General features: G+C 56.4%; 2 protein-coding genes across 2 annotated transcripts in view; one reads left to right on the top strand and one right to left on the bottom strand.

The window, feature by feature from the left end:
• The window catches only part of BAIAP2L1 (BAR/IMD domain containing adaptor protein 2 like 1), a 93459-nt gene extending 82944 nt beyond the window's left edge, over positions 1-10515 (top strand). The window contains exons 13-14 of the mRNA XM_059414410.1: positions 8311-8348; positions 8783-10515. Coding sequence (XP_059270393.1) covers positions 8311-8348; positions 8783-8858 — 114 coding nt within the window. The 3' untranslated portion in view covers positions 8859-10515. The remainder of the gene's footprint in view (positions 1-8310; positions 8349-8782) is intronic.
• A 180-nt stretch (positions 10516-10695) lies between these two features.
• Positions 10696-19788, bottom strand: BRI3 (brain protein I3). The gene is made up of 3 exons (XM_059414411.1): positions 19440-19788; positions 18785-18887; positions 10696-11108 (listed from the first exon to the last, which is right to left on the bottom strand). Exons 1-3 carry the CDS (start codon positions 19579-19581, stop codon positions 10976-10978), a joined length of 378 nt encoding a protein of 125 aa, XP_059270394.1. The 5' UTR covers positions 19582-19788; the 3' UTR covers positions 10696-10975.
• Positions 19789-20020: the final 232 nt, after the last annotated feature.

The raw sequence follows: 20020 nt of genomic DNA, 5'->3' as shown, positions 1-20020 counted from the left end.
CCCCGTGTAGGGCTCTGCACTCTACAGAGAATCTGCTCCTCCCTCTTCCTCTCCCTCTGTGATCTCTCAACCTCTTTGGCTTCTCAGATAAGCACACTATATTATACATTGTTTGTTCCTTTATCGTTCCAAGTTATTCCAGATACGTAACAATTGTTTTCAAAAGAATAACACACAGCTGTTGAAAATGGAGCTTTTCCATTCTGTTATCATGGAAGAGAAATTGCTTGGATGGACAAAGATATCAAATGCTGTTTTATTAAATGTCCTAGAACATTTTAAAACGATATTCAGACTCTTTGGAACTGATCTTAAGACATTTTTAAAAGGCAAAAATTCCTTTTGCTGGGACGGGGGGGGGAAAAAAACCCTTAAAACTGCATGTCTCACAGCTCAGGATCCAGGAATAAGAGGTACTGCATTCTGGGGTGACCTGTCTATAGTGCTTTCTCCTGTTTTTGTTTGATTTCCAGCTTTTATTTTTTTTAGGAAAAAATTCAAATATAATAAAAAGTGGAAATAATAATCTAATGTTTCTCACCCCCAACTTTCACAATTATCAACTCATTTACTAGCCATTTTTTTTTTTAAAGATTTATTTGAGAGAGCACATATGTGTGTGCATACAATCAGGGGAGGGGCAGAGGGAGAGGGAAGAGGATCCCCAGCAGACTCCAAGTTGAGCATGGAGCCTGAGGTGGGGCTTGATCCCACAACCCATGAGATCATGGTCTGAGCTGAAACCAAGAGCTGGATGCCGGACTATGCCACCCAGGTGCTCCCCAAGTCTTTTTTCATCTTGCCCCTGGCTGCACCCAGATCAATTTGATGCTAATTCCATACTTTGTTAGTTCATGTCTAAACACCTTAAATATAATAATAGCTTTTATTTTTACATGACCAAAATACCAATTATTGTATCTTTAGAAATTGGCAGTAATTCCTCGGTATCATCAATCAGTCACTTCAAATTTCTGATTATCTTATTAAAAATTGAACAGTATTGTTCGCGTCTGGATCTAGGCCAGCTCCATACATTGCAGTTGGTCACTGAGTCTCATGACGAGAGTGTTTTTTATCTACGGCCTCCCCTTCTCTTTTTCCTCCTAACTGATCTGGCAGAACCAGATTGTTGGCCCTGGAGGGTGACCCCAGGCTGGATTTCGCTAAATGCATCCACCTGGGGTCCTTAAGCACATTCCCCTTTCTCCTGTGTCCTCCACCTGGATCGGAGTCAGTTGTTACTGTTTTGTTTCTTTGCCAGTTTTGTTGGTTTTGTTAGAGCATTTCATCGGCGGTGGTGACAAGTCCATCCAGAGGGATACACCTGTCAGAGGAGGGACAGAGGGAGGCCTCGGGCTCCTGGCAGACATCAGAGGGCATCTTGGAGGCAGGTATTTGAGCCAAGTTCTAAAGGTCTTCCTTTAGCTCTTGCTCTGACAAAACACAGAGCCTTCCAGATGTGTGTTTTGGGAACTGAGGTGGCTGGGTATGGTCCAGGGCCACAGCCAGAAAAGTGGTGGGGTGGATAGGCCAGGAGAGAAGCACACCGAGCCAGGAAGCGTGGGCTGCATGCTCTCCTTCCTCCATCCTCCTGGGTGGTATCTGCAGGTGATGGTGTCCTCGGGCTATGCCCTGGAGCCTCAAGATGGGGCGGGAGGCTGTGTGGTTGTCCAGGGAGAGTGCGCAGCGGGGTCATGATCGGTGGAGATGGGAAGGGGTGACACGTTAATTCAAGAGGTAAGGACTAACAGAGCCAGTGACCAGCTGGTGTAGCCTACTTGGGAGAAACCATTGTTCTCTCTTAACTCTGGAAGCAGTTCTGGTTTGTGCATGTTCATATATTTTAGAGCTGCTTTTTTTAAAATTTTGAGCTCCAGATTTTTGACATGCAAACTTTAAAAAAGGAAAACATTTTTGGGCAACCCTCTCAGGTCCCCACCCTCCTGGGAGCTTTGTACTATCATTCGATAAACTTTCCTTAAAAAGGGGGTGGGGGGGAGGAAGGAAATTCTTATCTGCACTTTAGTTACACATGTAACTACTAGAAAAACATTTGTTTGGGGGGTTCTGAATAATGCAAAATAATCAGGGCCCTATAAGGATGATCATGAAGTTACTTTATGGTTTTTTAAAGTACCTACAATTTGAAAGACCCGTCCTCTCACTTTTGGGGAAAAAAAGTAGTTTTCTTCCATGAGTGGAAGAAATTTCATTATTTGTCTACTGTATTAAACATAGAAGGAAGTGGCATTATGGTGAAAATTTTTTCTAAAATTCTAATACGGGGGCGACTCAGGTGATTAAGTGTCTTCCTTCAGCTCAGGTCATGATCTCAAGGTCCTGGGTGGAGCCCCGTGTCAGGCTCCTTGCTTAGTGGGGGCAGGGGGAGTCTGCTTCCCCCTCTCCCTCTGTGCTCTCTCAAATAAATAAAATCCATATAAATAAAATTTTTCTAAGAATCTAAAAAAAATAGAATTCTAATATAAATAAATTGATAAATTATCCCACTCTTGAGACAGAAATAAGGATGCTCTCCAATTAACAACATTTATTGGTAACCGTGCACTAGTAAACAGATAAATTTTTTTTTTATCTCAAATGTCGTCATTTGCTGGATAAACACACGCTGAAAAGAAGTTTCCTTTAAATCCACCTTGCAGTCACAGCTGCGGGTCTAAGTTAAAGAGCAAAGTCTGAGTTTGTAAAAATTAAAATATCTAATCATGACACCTTCTTTAAAATAGCTTATTTAAAAGTAACATTCTTCCTGCTTATAAAAATAACCCAGGGAATTTTTGTTTTGCTCCAAAGTATCTGTAATTTCACTTCCAGGATGAGCACAGGTAGCACCACATTATATCTCCTTTAAGAAAACTATAGGTAAATTTATTTTCAATGTTTTACCCTCCCTTCCCAGCACCCGCACCCGGGGGGAATCAGAGCATGTGCTCCTATCCGAGAGCATCTGTGGGCGCCAGACGAGCCCCAGCACTGCCCCGCTGGTGTGTGACGCAATCGGGGCGACCCAGCTTTCCAACTCCCAGGCTGGGAGGCCGGGGGAGATGGGGAGGCACAGACGGAGAGCAGCAGGCCCCAGAGGTCCTTGCCCCGACGGGTCCCCCAGCTCTAAGACCTCAGCTGTCTGCTCCTCTGTGCCCCGCCCCCATCTGAACACTTGCTAAGACAAATGCCACTGTCCTCTTGTGCTGTTCCTGAGGCATCGAGAGGTTGCTTTTTTTGTCTTTGTGAGCTGGAGGATAATGGAAAACAGTTAATCAAGGTCACAAGATATACTGTTAATTGGCTTTTTAAAATCAGCAAAGGCCACAAGGTTCGAGGGCCTCCCTGAGCAAGGCACCCCCCGCTGCTGCTTCAGCGGCTCCCTCCCCCATCCCTCTTCAGGACAGTCACTGTTCCTTATCTGTAAGACCATAAAGAGGGTAATAACCCGAAAATAAGTACACAGTGCTTCACAGATGCACAGTGAGATTAAAAGACTGATTTATATTCCACTTCTATCACGAACATGTTTTGAAGCAGTATTTCAAGATCCTCTACAAACTGCAGAAAACCCCACAACTCTGTCACGGAGGGCAGCCCCTGTGCCTCGCTGCGGACCCCGTTCTGTCAGAGGGGCTGCTGCCTCACTAGCTAGTCAGATCCGGGGCTCCAACAACAAAACTGAAACACGCAGGCCCGCCCCAGGGAAAGACGGAAGAACTGGTTTGCTCCAAAGAAATGACCTCAGGAGCAGGAGAAGCTCCAGTCGTCAGAACAGGCCTCCGGGTCTCAGTAGCCTCTCGCAAGAGCAGCAGGAGGCACAGGGTCTAATCCTCCCGTATCAGGGCCTGGGCAAAGGCGATAAGTGGAGAATTTATGGCCAGACAGAAATGTCCCAGATCTGGGCTGCCCAGGACAGTAGCTGTTGAGCACTGGAAAAAGTGGCTACGCAACTAAGGAGTTTGTGTTTGTATTTAATTTTAATGCGAATAGCCATATGGGTAGTGGGGCACACCCATATTGGACAGTCGGGTATAGGGCGTCCAGAACAGAACGGTGTTCCGTGTAAAAGCCGCAGCTAGGAATGTGCTGGTTGGGAAGCATGGAGCGTGACTGTGGCCTGCCTGGTAGCCCCTGAGGGCTGGGCACACAGTCCTAGAATTTTGTATCTCAAAAGTCCTTCCGCCAAAGAGCTGATAATTTATTTTTCCTAAACTAAGATGTGTAAGCCAGCTAATGATGGTAGGGAAAGGTATGCTCTATGTCAGCCAAATGCTGGGATCCACGGCAGCTGGCAAAGCATCTTAATGCTTTTATACGTGTTTTTTGATGTACAGCTGTTCGTTAATGCCAGTTACGTGTAGGGTTTTGTTGAAGCACCAGGATCCTTCGGCTTAAGGACACCGAACACCCGGGCCTGGGAGCTGCCTGCTGTAGAGGAGGGGGTGCTCCTGCACCCACCACCCCACAGTTCTGTGGCGGCCCCGGCATGTTCTGACATCCCCACTTCTCCCTGGGGGCTGGAGGTGGGGAGGTCCCCAGGACCGAACTGTCGCCGCAGCAGAGTTGTTGCACATGGAGAACCGGGCTCTGAAACACTCCTGGGAAACTCAGCCCCTCTCCACACACACTTGCTTCTCAGAGCGATCACCGCCTGAGCGAGGGGCCCGGGGCGCAGCTTTGTCTGCACCTACTCTCCAGGGTGGGCACCTTGGTTTCAAAAGAGCCCTTGCCCCAGGGCGGTTGGCTCTTCCCTGTCTGGCCTTCAGTGTCCCCATTTGAGGAATAAGGGGTTGAACTAGTTCGGAGATGATGATTCAAGAGGTCCGTGCCGCCCACAGCTGAGAACCAGCTGTCAGGGCTGCTGGTGGTGCTGTAAGAGCCGAGCTCCAGCAGCTTCAGCAGGAAGGGCACCGCCGGTTCCATGGGAGCGGCAGCCCAGGGAGCGTCGCTGCGGAGGCCGCCTCAGGGCCCTCTCATCACTGATCTTGGCTTCGGGTATGTGGGCTCCGCACTCAGCATTCTCGCTGGGCCACAGAGGTCCCTGTCTCACCTAAGTTCTACCTGTGGCCAGAAAATGGGCTACATTGCTGGGTGGTCTCAGCTGACCTGACCACCCAGAAGCTGGGACCAAGGAGTCCCCTTGAAGGCACATGGGCACGCGGGAGACACCCGAGCAGAAATCTGGATAGTGGGAGAGGGAGGGGGAGCGGACAGCCTGTGACAGTGCCCGCTCAAGGTGGACTCGGCTTTTAGGTTTTCTGGGGCAAAGAATCACAAGATGTGTCCCCTTTCTGCCTTTTCCTACTCGGCCATCAGCAGCTGGCTGTAGGCTGTTGCTGGTCAGGCCTAAGGCCTTCACTGCCCTTACTGTCTTATGGGTATCCTGGTCCATGCTGATGACATGCCTCGCCCATGTTGGGTCCTGGTTTCGTCACTCGATAGCCCCGTCTTGTTGAGGCGCTGGTTGCCTAGAGGGGACGCCTGGCAGTGCCTGCGAGCCGAGGGTTCTGGCTTTCTGTGAGCTGTGTAGTGCGGACTCCCAGCAGGGCCCGCGGGTGTGTGACTTCTTCTGCTTGTTGCCTGCATGACCTTGGGGGACTCAGCTCTGCAGACACAGGCTCGCACGTGCTGTGTGCCCGGAGCTGCGCGTGTAGAGAAGGTGGCTCCCGGCCTGCAGAGCCCCGTCAGCCTGTGCGGAGAGGCCAAGGGCCCACAGCCGCCCTGTTGGGACGGGCCCAGTCCAGGGACCCAGGACAGAGGAAAAGACAGGATCGGGGAGTACAGAGACCAGGGACCCCAGGCCCCACAACACGGCCCAGGGGAGGCAGCAGAGGGACAGGCTTGGTTGGAACGTTTGGAGGCAGCACAAGGGATGGGGCTGTGTGGTCAGCTTTGAGGTGGGAAGCTCCTGATCCTGATCCGAGCGGTGTGACATTTGCTCCCTGATGGAACGAGGGCCGTGCCACGTGGCCTGGAGGCACGCTTCACTGGCAGAAAAGGGAGCGGGAGGAGGGGCAGGTTTGGGGACAGCAGTCAGTTGTGACCACAGCAGTGGGCTCAGTGCAAGTGGGTTAAGGGAGAAATCTTTCTGAAAATGTCTGGGTTTGTTTTTTTTTTTTTTTTTAAGTAAACACTGAAGAATACCATATATGGAAGATATGTGACTTTTCACAAAACAGCATGTAACCAGCACCAGATCAAGATGTTACCTGCCAGCTGCCTCCCCTGACACACACACACCGTCCCCTCCCCCAGTCCAGACTGGCCCATCTGGTGTGGTCCTCCCCCGAACCCCCCGTGCAGCGTGCCCTCGCGGCGCTCCGTTGTCGTGAGGCGTTCATGGGAGGAAAGGCAGTCGTCGCTTCTGCTGACAGATGTTTAGGCGGTTCTGAAGGGACCGCTCCGAGTGTCCTGGCTGGGGCTGGGGGTGGGTCCCGGCCCGTGTGCACGCGTGCTGCTGGGACCAGGGCGCGGGGATCACACCGGTCCCGGGTTTGCCCCAGCACTGAATGGCTCCAGGCTGTCCTGAGTGCCTCTCGCCGTTCTCCCTCAAGTGCTGCTTCTTGCACTTGATTTTTATGACGCCTCTCTGCCGCCGTGTGTGTTTCTCTCAAATGTCTAGGCCAAGTACTCAGGCGGCAGAGCTCGTGAAAATGTAGCCAACCTCGCTGTACCGTTGAGTTGGGCCCGTCGCGGCACAGCAGGCCTTCCTGCTGTCAGTCTTCCCCCGGAGGGCTGCTTGTGGGTCCTCAGGGAGAGCTGTGTGTCTGGTTTCCAGTTCAGGGGGAAGAGCTTTCCTCGGACTTGCAGGTGCACCTGGCAGGGAAACTGTGCCACCCCCAAGGAAAGGGAGGAAGAAGGTGGTTTGCAGTGAGACTGTCAGGGAGCAGGAGGGCTGTATGTCTCTGGGGCCAAGCACATGCCCCCTAGAGGCCACACCAGGGGAGTCTGGCCGGGCAGAAAGTGTGCTTTCCCGGCTGGGAGGCTGCAGGTGGCCTCTTCCCAGTGGGATCTAGAGCCTCCCCTGCAGGGGGCTTTCTGCCCAAGGCCCTACACCGCTGCTGGTGTCTGTGCACGTGCAGCTCTGCAGGGCAGGCATCCTGGTGCTTTTTAAATAAACTATAAATTAGCCTGTAACCATCCTAAAGTATGAGCACTTCCCCTCTAATGACTTACTCTGACACCTGCTGGGGAAGGAAGAAACCACTTTGCAGCCATTTAAAGCCCTATTAGGACGTGCTGAGCGGGGCAGCTGCTTTGTGCGTCAGTGAAACGTGGACAGGGCTTCAGGGTGCCTCCTAATGCGGGGGCTCCCCGCTGGCATGACCCTGCTGGCCGCAGGGCTCAGAGTCACACTCTGAGGTCCTTGGAGGCACAGAGACAGCAGGCGCGGGTTGGAAGTGGCCCAGGTACCCACAGCCCCTACTCTACTTCGGGAGTCTGTATGGCCAGCACCCAAGAGGAGCATCCAGAAAGAGCACTGGCCTGGGCTTCTGCCACCGAGTATGGCCTTTGACCCCCAGGCTGCAGCAGGAGGTGGGAGGAGCTTTCAGGTCGACGACCCTGAGACCACAGGAGTCCCCGGAGCTTTCAGGCCTGTCAGGTCTGGCCCAGGGACCTGCTGCTCGGGACAGTGTTACACTGCCCTCTCCTGGGCGCCATCTGGAGAATTAGCCCCACAAGCTCAGGCCAGTGATTTCTTGGAACAGCCCCAGCAGATTTAAAGCAAACGTGTCAAGCCCGCAAGCTAACAGAGTGAAAGACAGAAGGTCCATACACACCCCTGGTCCCAGCCACACTGGGAGACCCCTAAACTCTGGCAGTTTCTGAAGGCAAAAACAGTGTTGCCATCATTCCATTTCCTCTCTGCCTTCTGGAACTTTCTACCAGATCTCTGGCTGCCTGTTGGCATCAGTCTGGGCACCAAAACCCAGCAAGGTCTTATTTTTACTGTCTTTTCACGGCATCATTCAGGATGAGGCTCCAAAAAACCCAACCGTGGTCACTACAGTCATGCGGCCGGAGTGCCACTGGTGAGGAGCCACACGTCCTGGCCCGAGTCTGAGTTCTTCCAGAGCTTGTGAGGGTCCCTCCTTGTCTTAGGTCTTCGGTTCCTGCCCTTATTCTTTACATGACTTTAGACACGGAGATGGTCTCAGATGGACAGAGACTGCAGGGCACTTTGTGGAACAGGCATCAGCCAGCTGTAGAGCCCCTTATGCTTGAGATGGCTTTACCTTCAGGTCTTGTGAAAAATGCCCCAGTTTCATGAGCCTTCCGTAAACTTCGTCTTTATCTTCACAGAACGATGCGAATGGGACAGCAAAGCCGCCTTTCCTCAGGTATGTTGAACTAAGTCCATGGAGGCCTTCAGTGAGCAGCCCAGGAGGCACGACCCTGAGGCGCCTCGGGCCTGGGCCGGGGGGTCTAAGAGGGGTGCGGCCACCTTCTGCTCATCAGTCTGGGAAGGAGAGCCTGGGAGCTCTGCCGTCTTTGCCCGGGACCCGAAGGGGGACAGTGGGGAGGAAGCCTGGTCACGGGTGCGCTGGGCAGCTTAATCCAGACCCTGTCCTGGTGGCGCTCCCACCCCAGCACCTACAGCTCTGGAGAGCAGAACGGGTGGGTGGCAAGAGAGAAACGCTCGTGTTCACAAAACGTCCAGAATTTTATACAGAAGCCACAGAATTTCAGGAGGAGGACAGTAGTTCATAGCTCTTTTAAAATGAAATTTCCATCTCGTAGTATTTCTGCAGCCGTGTTTTTCCTCCCCTTGCAGCGGAGAAAACCCCTTTGCCACTGTGAAACTCCGACCTACGGTGACAAACGACCGCTCCGCGCCCATCATCCGATGAAGGCGGGCTCCGAACGCCCGTTCCTCCGACGTGAAGTTCCTGCTTGGAGAATGACACCAGTCGGAGAATGACACCGGTCGGATGCGCACTGTAACTGTTGTAAAGCTTCGCCACAGGGTGCCTGATTTTAACTGTATTCTACTTGAGCAAATCAACGCGTTCTCTGTTTAACATAGTTGGGTTGATACATTTGTCTTTAAGAAGATAAAGAAGTAATAGTTTAGTGATCAACTCAATCATTTAAAATACCTATTCTGTTCATCCAAAGGCAGTAAATTTGGTTCCAATCCTTACTGTATCATTTTTTAAATATTCTGATTTTTTTTAAATAGCCAGAGTAAGGGATAGTCTGTGCTTTCATGACTGGCTTTCTGCATCCGAATGCAAAGGAGACCACAGTTTTATTTTATAAAGCATGTGCTCTTACCTAGCATTATGACGTTTATCTAAAAGAAATGTGTAAATTTGCATCTTAGCATGCAACTCATAACTGTAAGCAATATAAATTATGAGATTATATAAAAAGCTTTTAACTTAAAAAATTTAAATTGTTTAATCAAATGTAGAGCTATGTAGATGGAGGAATCCCCAAGCTGCCCTCGATTTAGACGTAGCTGTAGAGCACACAGACGTCTCGCCTGCTCCTGTCACAGCTATGACGTTTAGTGTTCCTGCACCTCCGGAGCTACTGGGCTCGGCAGGTCGGAGTTACGGACTGGACTGACCAGTGACCACACACCAGGCCCTGCTGCACTTGGGCCTGACCCACGTGCAGGCGAGGGCCTGCTGTGAGCAAGTGTCCCCACGGCGCCAACTGCCCGAAGTTGCCTCCGTCGCTAGTGAGCTCGGAAACATCCTGGGGTCCCAGTTTCTCCATTTCTGAATCGTTCTGACTCCTGCCCCTCCGAAGAGCACACGGGAAGCCAGAAGCCCGAGTGCTGCTGGCTGCGAGGGGAAGGTCTGCTTTCCGTCTGAGACCTGCCATCGTGCCCTCTGAATTGGGAAGTCGCGCCCGTGGCCACCTTCACCTCTGGCTGCCAGAGACCGGCACCGGTTCGGAGGAGGGCGCAGTGCGCCGTGCCGCCAGCCCCTGCCCTGTGCTGGCACCGGGAGGGCCTCAAGTTTATCATAGCAACTTGGCTCTTGCCATAAATCCAACCGTTTTCTATAAGCTTCAAAGTGGTCACAGTCAAATGCAGGTAAACCAGTGGAAGCGTGTGACAGTTCACGTTCTTGGTCCTGGCCTGCCTGCCCGGTGAACCCGGCCACCCCACCCAGGGCCGAGTTCTGTGAGCAAATGCCCGTCCTGAGCGAAGACGCGCCAGCCGGTCCAGTAAAGACAAGACAGAACAACATCTTCTCCCACCATCTGAGTAAGAGGAGGGTTCATGGAAACGCAGCATTCTCTGGTGGGGGTGAGGCCGCCCCGACCTCCAGGGCTCTGGAGGGCTCTGCTCTTCGGGATCCTTTGGCTGTTATGGAGATTCTCAGGCGCCTGCGTCTCAGCCCTCACAGAATGGGGGGGGGGGGGGGGCGGTGCGGGGCACTCACCTGCCTCACCGAGGAGGGGGGCTTCTTAGGTCCTGGCACAGAGGTGCGCGCTCTATAAATGTCAAGGTATTATGTTTTATTGTATTAATAAAATTTGGAAAGCACACTCATGAGCTCATGAGCTGTCTTCAGAGGACTAGATCAACATCTGCCAGGAGTTGGACAACGCTGAAGCCAGGCGACAGGTATGTTATTCTAGTCTGTTTGGCTACGGGAAATTTCAAACATGTACACAAGTTTATACAGTAGCGGTGTGTGCACACTGAAAAAGCAGAACCAGGTAAACAATGGTATGAATTTCATTTATTTAAAACAGTATTTCTCACCTTCCTCAAATTGAAGACTGCAAAAAATAAAAGCAGTGCTTGAGCTGTCATTCACCCCGGAGCAATGCTGCTGTGTCCCCACGCTGTGACCCCTGCGCCCCCGAAACCGCAGCTCACGCCATCTATCTCACCTCGCTTTACAAAACAGTCCTGAAAGCTTAATCAAATAAAGCTACTGTACATGACATTTACATTAGAAAAAGACAGCTGGATGTAGGAAAGCCAGGTGTGGTGTTCCCTTTAAGTGAAGTTTGCTCCACAGTTAGGGCATCTTCGCTTCCTCAAGGCAAAACAGCAGATGAACCCAAATGGGAATAAGATGATGGCCAAGAAGATGCCCAGGAAGGTGAAGGAGTCCTCCAGAACCCCGACTCTGTGGAGAGAGGAGAGGGGCACTCACGTCAGGGCGCTGGGCAGAGCCACACCTAGGGAGGCCCTTCTGTCCTCGGCCCCCCACACAAGAGGGGACAGAGACCGTGAGCACGTGTGGCCCCAGTGCCTCAGTGACCGTGTCCCCAGCCGTCTTTGCCCCCAGCAACTAACCCACCCAGCTGTCACGCGCGCAGGTCACGCAGGAGGCGGCCCGCGACTGCTCCCCACCGCTACTCCAGAATCCACTGAAGGGCGGGGGGAGTTACCGGAAGGAATCCTCACATCTTGACAAGAAAATTCACTTTCCATGTTACCTACCATGGTATCTCCTCCGTTACAAAAGGGAACAAGAAGCAAATGCTAGTTTCTGTAAAAATCCTAGATCAAGAAAACGGAATCACTTTAGGGTATTTCCCCACTGTTGAAAAATTTCATTCTTCCATCCTCTAGAGGGAAATTCGAAAAACTGGTATTAGAATTCTGTTTGGGGGAAAGGTACCATAGATTTTAGTGAAGGATTAAAATCAGCCATATTTACAAGGTCTCTAAGAAGACCACTTATCTTGAGAAATTTAATCTCCCATTTCTTCTTCACAAAGTCAAGTTTACCTTCAGTGTGCACCACACACATGCCCAGGGGCTGTCACCCCAACCCTGTGCTAGGACTGTAGGTTCAGTGACCTGAAGTCACCGCTCCCATTCCAGGGTCACTTTCAGAGGCCCCAAAGGTGGGAAGTAGGAGCCATATGCTCAGCTCTGTGACTGCTTCTTACTTCTAGAAAGTTCTGGACAGCTGAAATTAAAATAACAGCCAGCTCAGCCCTAATGAACAATGCCTCACATTCCAGAGAACCAAGTTCCTCCCTAGGCAGCCAGAGACCCCTCCAGTCATCCACCACTCTGTGAGCAAAGAGCCCTTGTGAACAAGGCACTTCACCAGAATTCACCAGAACAAACATGCCAAATCCCCCAGGGCTGACAGGAGGTAGACCAGTAAGCAGACAGACTTGACCCCCCCCACCCCACTCCCTGCTGCCCTCCTGGAGCCCCCTGCCTGCATGGGGCGGAAGCCTCTCCCTCGGCCCACACCTCCGCTCCTTTGTCTTCAAATGCTGCTGAGGACCTCCTGTGCCCACAAGGCTTTGGGAGCGGCTGCTCCTCCTCTTGCCACCTTGTGCGCAGAGAAAGAAGGTTCAGCTTAACAGAAGGTCAAGTGTCAAGGTGAAACGCCACCAGACAGCTTCCTCCACTCCAAATGCCAAACCTGCCCCCGCCCCTTCGGAGCAGTTTCCTGCCCACAGCAGTGGCGACCCCGCTGGGCCAGGGCTCCAGCCCGCGCCCCCTGCCCTGCCGAGCAGGCGCCAGGCCAAGAGTCACGAGAAACAAACTAGACTAAGGAAGCCTGGTTGGCAGCATCTTAAGACAAAGACACTCGATGCCCACTTCCTGTCCTACCCACTCAGGAAGGAGCTGCCTAGAACGTCTACAAGGGACAGGACCCTGTAGCACCGCTAACCAATGGGCTCGTCCTGAAACCCCAGTTTCCCCAGTAAGCTCTGCAGAAAAGAAAAGAAGGTTTTTTTAGTTAATTTGAGGAAACTCCCTACCCCCCGCCCATCCTGGAGTCACAGTGCAGGAGTCCGAGAAACCCCGAGGTAAAGACCCTGTCGCACTGCCCCAGCGGGCGCTCCCCACGCTGGCCTGTGTGTGGACGGTCGGGCCGCAGGCAAGGCTGGGCGGAGGGGCAGCTGATCAGGCCTGAGTTTCCGTCCGCACAGTTGTCTGTTCTCGTCTATGCTGCTACACAAGTCTTGCAACTGGAGTCCTCCAAGGACTGCCAAGGTCGCCAGGTCCCCACACTGTTCTTCTGCCCCTGGTGGCTGTCCCTGTCCCTGGGAGCCAGACTCAACGGTGCAGACCCCACTTCACACTTGCCCCACCTGAAAAAACGCCAGCGGCCTTGCTGCCCGGGACTGAGGCTTCAGGGAGGTCCTGGGCCACACACGGGGACAGGAACGCACTTGCTCTGTCCACCGTCCTCGCCAACAGCTCCTGCAACTGTGGAAGCTAATCAAGCCACTTTCCCAGCAGCTGGAGGTGGCCTGGGACCGCACCCACCCCTAGCTTTGGTACCACCCAGGACCCCCGTCCGCCTCTCTCTCGGCCTCTTAAGTTCCACCCGCAGCCGAAATCCCAAGAATCCCACCAGCTCACGCCAGTTAGGATGCCCAAGGAGAAAGCGGAGGGCAGCAATGAACCAGGCCTCACAGCTGGGTCACAAGCACCAACTGAGAACCTTCCAGAGCAGCCTGCGCTCTGTAGGAGTGTGGAAGAGGCCTTGCCCTCCAGGGGCGAGTGAGGCCCAAGGACAGGGACTACCTGGCCGAGCACCTACCGAGGCTGGACAACTCCACATCAGCCCACTTGAGAATCGAAGTTGTTAGCAAAACCTAGAACCCAGCGCGACCGCTCGAAGCTCCAAATGCCTGGGAGGAGGCCAGGCCCAAGGCGTGTCCCGCTGTCCTCCAACCCTCCGCACCCAGAGCGTCTCCCCAGAGCGTCTCCCCGCAGTGGAGGGGCGGCGCGGGCAGGAGCTATGGGTGCGGCCTAGCGCGCCTCCCTACGCGGGGCGCCCGTCGGGGCGCAGGCGGCTGTCGGGCCACTTATCCCCCGCGTCTCCGAGACCGGGCTCTCCGCCGCCCGCAATGGAGGAAACGCAGGGGGCACGGGCACCCCCAGGCCCTCGCTGCCCGTGAGGCCAGGGACCGGCCCTGCCCGAGCACTAAGCTTCCCAGCAGCAGAGCAGTGGCTAACGTGGGCCAGCGAGGGCCCCCGCTCCTCTGTCCTCCCTGAGGGGCCCTGTCAGACGCAGACGGGGGCGCCCTCCCCCGGCCCACCTGCCCGGGCCAGCGCCCTAGGCTCACCCCGTCCGCCTTCCCCACACTCTAAACACGGCCCGGCCACAGGTCTCTGGGAAGAGCAAGGGCCTTCCCTTCAGGGACGAGGGGCTGTCCCCTCCAGCAAGTCCGCGACCAAACCACCTTCCACGGGGTAACGACCCGAACCCGACACACTTTCAAGCCAGCGGGAGCCTCCAAGCATGGGGTCAGCCCTCAGGTACCACACTTGCCACCCAGGAGTCCACACACCTCTTCCACACGATAGAAAACCCTGGAAGAACTTGACTATAGCTTTGTAGCGAACACGCCTGGCAGCCACCTGTGACCTGAACTACCTCAAGGCCATTTACGGTCATAATTCATCCTCTTCATGTGAATATTCACGTCTTGTTGCAAAAATAATGTTCTCACCATGGGTACTGCCCCCAACCTCAATAACCATGCTGGCGTACTTAAAGTTTTTAAAGATCCAGAATCTTCTGAGTAGAGAAACGCAATCTGATCTCTGGGCCACTTTTGATGGAGCAAGACTTCAGGTGGCAGAACAAACCTGTCCCCAGTGCCTGTCCCCATGAGGCACCCCAGAAGGGAAGGGAGGTCCCAGGACAACCCTGACCCAGACTGCCTCCTGCAAACGGGGTCACACACTCTTCCTCTCCGACCACCCCCACTCCTGCCCCGAAAAGCCCGGGTCAGTTCAGAACGAGCTTCACCTCTCCACTGGCTCGGAACCCAAACCGACTGAGCAAGCCGCCCCCGCCGAGGCTGGAGGCCCGCCCCGCTCTTGAGCAATAGACTGAGGTGGCGGGGGGGGGGGGGGGAGGGGGGGCGGTCAGGGAAGGATGTGGAAGCTGGAGAAACTGGGAACTGACAAATTCTGAAAACGCTTCTTTAAACTCCCAACTCTGACCCTACCAAGAAAGCGGCCGCTTGCCGTCTGACCGGGGCGGGCCTGGGCAAGGTTCTCCGCGAGCGGAGGACGGGGCTCCCGCCTCCCGAGGGACAGCAGACCGGCCCAGAGAAGTCGAGGGGACTGAGTGCCGAGCGGCCCCGGGACCGGCCATCAGCCACCAGCAGACCCCGCAGTCCCCAGGCCGCCTCCGTATTCCTCACGGCAACCGCGCCCCAGAGCCCCGCGGCCTTCGGGGCCACAAGTCCAGCAGCCCCCGCTCGGCCTGGCTGCTCAGGACACAGGCCCGATGCACCCCAGGAGCAATCCCAGACCGGCCCTCCCGGGAAGCCCAAGTCTCCTCAGGGAAGAGAAAGCAGAGACTTCGTCCCAGCGGCCTTCAGCCCGGAGCAGAGGTTCGGGGACCAGATGCCCAAAGCACACAGCCCACCGCGGACCTCACCCCGCCTGGCCCTCTGCTGTCCCACAGCCTCCACTACTTACAGGCCTCCCGGAGCCGAAGCGCCCAGGGCGGGTGCCCGGGGGAGGGCGGCCCGCAGGAGGTGCTGCAGAGCACCCCAGCCCAGGCCTGCACCCACAGAGGCCCCGGCACTCGCGAGCTGCGCACCCTGGCCAGCGCCAGCCAGGGCACGAGTCCCAGGCGCTCCCACTGCTGCCCTGTCAGGCTGGGGAGAACCCACAAGCCGGAGGCCGTGGGCAGGGCCCATCCTAGCAGCCTGTTTTCCAGGCAGCCCAGGCCCAGCCCACTCCTCAGGGCAAGGCCAAGGCCAGAACTAGATGCCCCACGAGCTGGGGCCCCCCCAGCCCCCGCCTGCGGCCTACTATCAGACACCCCAGGTTCTGTCACAGACACCTTCCTCTCAGGACCCCTCCACACACCCCACCCTGTCCCCCCATGCCCTGGATGTACCCTCAGCCTGCCTCTGCCCCCCACCAGGGCTCTTCCAGGGTCGCCAGCCCCCTCCCCCGCTGACACCCTGGGACCTGACCGCTCGGGCTTCTGGGTAAGCATCCGACCCTGACAGCTGTTCCTTGAGCCTCTCTTGGCTTCCAAGGCCCCACTCATTTCTGGATCTCCTCACACCCCTCCAGTTACCCCCAAAACTAAATGCCCAGAGACACCCGGCCGGCTCGGTGCCTGCTGCTTTACACACGCTCTGGCCTTTGACCCATGCTGCCCACTGAGCCTTCCCGACAGGCTGCCCCGCACAGCCCAGGGTGAACCCAGCTAGACCTGGGCTCCCAGACTCCGGGGGTGCCACCTCCCCTCCTCCTGCATCGAGGGACAGCCCAGGCCCCCCAGGGAGGATCGGCTGCAGAGAGGCCGGGGCCCGGCCAAAGCCCTGGCTGGGCAAGACGGCGCGAGTCCGGACAGACGGGGGTGAAACGAGACGCCCGCGGCCCCGCCGGGCTCCAAGGCAAAGCGTTCTCGGAGCCCACTAAAAAGGGAAGATGGGGTCAAGCTGCTTAAGATGATGGCCAAGCTGACAAGTGACACGGGCCTCTTATGCCAAGCCTCACTCAGAAGGAATCACAGACGTGTGACTTGGGCAAATCCCTGCCAAGCTACCAGGGAGGGAAGGGGACACAGCCTGGCGGCTTGGATGGAAAGGGAGAGAGTGCGGTCACATGACAAGGGGCCTATCTCCCAAGCCCAGATGCCAGACAGTGGCCTCACTGGGCTGTGCCCCAGGGGACACCTCTCCACTCTCCCCATAGGGGAGCCACCCCAGGGTCATGGACCCACTCCCCAACCACAGGAAAGCTTCCTTAGGAAGCACCCGGCCTCCCCCCGCTTCCTACTGCCCATCCGCCCGCTGCCGAGGAAGCTGGCCCCACACCCCACCACTGCAAAGGCAGAGAAAGGCCTCCCGGAGCCAAGGGGCCACCCGCTCTCCAGCAGCAGAGGGCACGGCGGGCGGCGGGCGGGAACACTCGAGCCGAAGCACCCAAGTGCTGGGGGGCGGGGCCTTACTGACAGTCCACAGACTGGAGGGATGCCGGGGACAGGCCAAGAGGGAATCAGAGCCTTTGGCCCCAACTCAGTCCCCAAACTTGCTCTCAGAACTCCTCCTCCCTCCTCCCCCCAGAGACAGACAGGATAGTGATCCTGACGCGAAAAAACCCATCCCCGCTGCGGGTGCCGCACACCTCAGCCTTCAGGAAGCTGACCTTGATCCAGATTCTGCAGGACTAGGGCTCTGGGACCCCAGTCAGCAGAAGCCACAGGCCTCTGACTCTGGGGAACGGGAAGTAGCCGAGGAAAGCGCTCCCCACTCGGCAGCAGCCTCAGGGGCCTTACGGCTACTCTCACCCCAGACGCTTGGGCCAGGAAGGGCTTCACAGAGCACCCCAAGACACCCCCACTTCCCGGGCGGGAAAACAGAGCCGAGATCCGAATGCAGCGCCTGCAACAGGCTGGGCACCGGCTGGGATGTGCACTCAGCCACGGCATAGAGACACTGAGATCCCAGCCAGACCGCTCTGCCCCAGACACCTTTCTGAGCCTCCTCCCAAACTGGGGAGTTCACTCCAAGATTCTCCCGCCCAAAAATAGGCCCTTGGAATCCTCCAGCTGGCCCGACTAGGGACTCTCACCACAGGACTGTGTACACAGCCAGGGCTCTGAGCACCCAACACCAGCCTCAAAGCCAAAGACAGGGAGTTTCCCATCACCCCCTTCTGCACACAGGCCCCCCTGAGTCCCAGTGGCTCTCTTCACAGGCGACCCGGCCCCAAGCCCTGCCCGGCCCAGCAGCATTCCTCCAGCTCTCGGGCCACGGCCCTTCTTGCCACGCTCGTGCCTTCAAATCCCAACAGCTGTGATGCCCCCAGGTGCCGACAGAGCATGGTGCCCACGAGGGTGCAAGTCATTTGTCTTTCCCCCAACCCCCTTCACGGTCCCCCAAAGCCGTATCAAAAGACACACCTGTCCTGAGTTTACAGATGAGGTCCCTGCCCCACAGGCCCCTGCTACTGGGCCCCCGGTTGGCTCTGGAGTCCAGCCCCCGACCCCCCATCTCTGTGCGGCCCTCCTTCTCCCACACAGTGACCCCTGTGACTCTGAAACCTTTAACTTCCCCCCTTGACTCCACTCTGGGCCTTCCAGATACACCTTTGACGTTAAGTCTAAATGGAAACCAGCATTTCTCAATTTCACCTCGGAGACTTCAACTTCCTTCTGCCAGACAAGCTGAAGACCTGCACTCTTGCATCAGGCAAGCAAGGACCAAGTCTCAGCTGAATCTGAACCCTCACGACCCACACAGAACAAGCATGTAGCTAGCTGCAGTTCTCACACCATAAGGACAATTGTGAGACCCTGGAGGCTTTGGTTTGAGAATACGAAAAAGAGCTCCTGCCCCACACAAAGAAGCATGGTGTTTCCATCATCCTCCAGCTAACCGCCCGGCGTGGGTGTTGCTCCCCTGGCCTCCTGGACCTCCGGATCCCTGGACTCTCTGGCCATGTGAGTCAGGGCTCTCCTGCCAGGGCACTTCTAGCTGCCCTTCCCAGGAAAAGGAAACCTCCCCACCACCTTTAAGAATCAATTTTAGTGTATGTGCTGCCCAAGCAAGCACCACCTTCAAATATCAAATGCTGGTCCCAGAACCAGGAACACCAGGTGTTAACATTTCTGCATCCCACTCAATTGGGACTCAGGGACCCCAAAACCACTCAACTCTGCAGGCAAGAAAACCCCTCCCTGATGACCCATGAAACAACGTTGACACCTAAGGACAAATGAACCCACTCTCTCCCACACCGCAGGTCAGCAGCCTGTCCCAAGACTGACCCCCCTCCCAGCGAGTCTGCCTTCCTGAAGCTCTGGGGGCCAGCTCCCCCCCACCCCGGCCTGTGACATACCTGCAGACTGGGCAGCCTCCAACGACCACGATGGAATTGGCAGGGTACCTGGTGACATTTCGACTGTGGATGTTGTAGACCCTGGGGTGGTGGGTGGGTATCCCTGTGGGCAGGAAGGCACATGAGAACGGGGCAGGGAGGAAAACTGCTTAGTCTGAGGGCTACTTCTCCTGCCGTCCCCCCGCCCCGCACCCAAACTTATCCTTTCCAAAATCCAGACAACGGCCCGCCTCCACTAAGTGCCCGCTATGGGCTTTACCCGGGGCTAGTTTACAGACGGCACCTGGTTAACGAAGTTAATAGGAAACAAGGCCACGGCGCATCGCGGGATGGGCGGGCCCAGGGCTCGCGACCCCCAGGCCGGCAGAGGGCCCGAGAGCGGGCTCCCGGTGCGGGAGACTCACTCGCCCCACCTCCCCGCCGTCCCCACGAGCTCGGCGTTCGCGGCCCCTCTGCAGCGCCCGCATGGGCAAGCCCCCCCTCCCGGGCACGGCCGGGCCGCGCCCCCCGCCGCAGCGGCGTCCGGAGAAAAGTTGGTTTCGGGGTTAAAGGTCGCCACAGGTCCGGGCCCAAAGTTTGGTCCTAGGGCTGTGGACCCGGCGCCCAGCCCCGACCCCGGCCCTCCCCGACCCTCCCCGCCGGCCGCCGGGCGCACCTGTGACGAGGTAGGGGTAGGGCGGCGGCGGGGGCGCGGCGGGGATGGCGCCGTAGCCGTGCGGGCCGCACGCGAAGTCGCCCTGGCCGGCCTCCAGGTTGTAGGCGGGCGGCCGCTCCTGCAGCAGGGGCTTGTGGTCCATGGCGGGCGGCGCCCACCGCGCCCGGCCCGGCTCCCGCCCGGACTCTCGCAAAGACTCCCGCTCCCGCGCTGGCTCGGACTCGCGCGGACGCCCGGACCCGGCGGCGGGACCCGCTCCTCCGGGGCGGCGGCAGCGGCTGCGGGGCTGGGCCCCTCTCGGAGGCGGGCGCCGCGGGCTTCCCCTCCGCGCCTCCCCCCTGGCCAGTCACAAGACCCGGGTCACGTGGCGCGGCTCCCGGCGGGGGTGCGGCGCGGGGCGGGGCCGGAGCGGCGTCTTAAAGGGGCCGCGCCCGCCCCTGGTCACCCTGTCGGACACTTGTCGGCCTTGACCTGGCGCTCTTCCCCGCCCCCCCCTCCACGGCCCAGAGACCGCCGCCCGAGGGGAGACTCCGCGCCACAAACACGAATGCAAAGGAGATTTCGCACTGGGGTCGCAACCT

The sequence above is a fragment of the Mustela nigripes genome, chromosome 11 (genome assembly GCF_022355385.1).
Source record: "Mustela nigripes isolate SB6536 chromosome 11, MUSNIG.SB6536, whole genome shotgun sequence".
NCBI classification, from domain to species: Eukaryota; Metazoa; Chordata; class Mammalia; order Carnivora; family Mustelidae; genus Mustela; species Mustela nigripes.
Note: the sequence above shows the minus strand (reverse complement) of the source record. Positions and strands in the feature narration are given on the sequence as shown.

Bases quoted from the DNA above. Each gene is read 5' to 3' on its own strand.
- BRI3 (XM_059414411.1), bottom strand. From the start codon at position 19,581: ATGGACCACAAGCCCCTGCTGCAGGAGCGGCCGCCCGCCTACAACCTG. The intron at 18,888-19,439 runs GTGCGCCCGGCG...TCCTGCCCACAG, and splicing joins CTACCCCTACCTCGTCACAG to GGATACCCACCCACCACCCC. The intron at 11,109-18,784 runs GTATGTCACAGG...CTCTCTCCACAG, and splicing joins GGAGGCTGCCCAGTCTGCAG to AGTCGGGGTTCTGGAGGACT.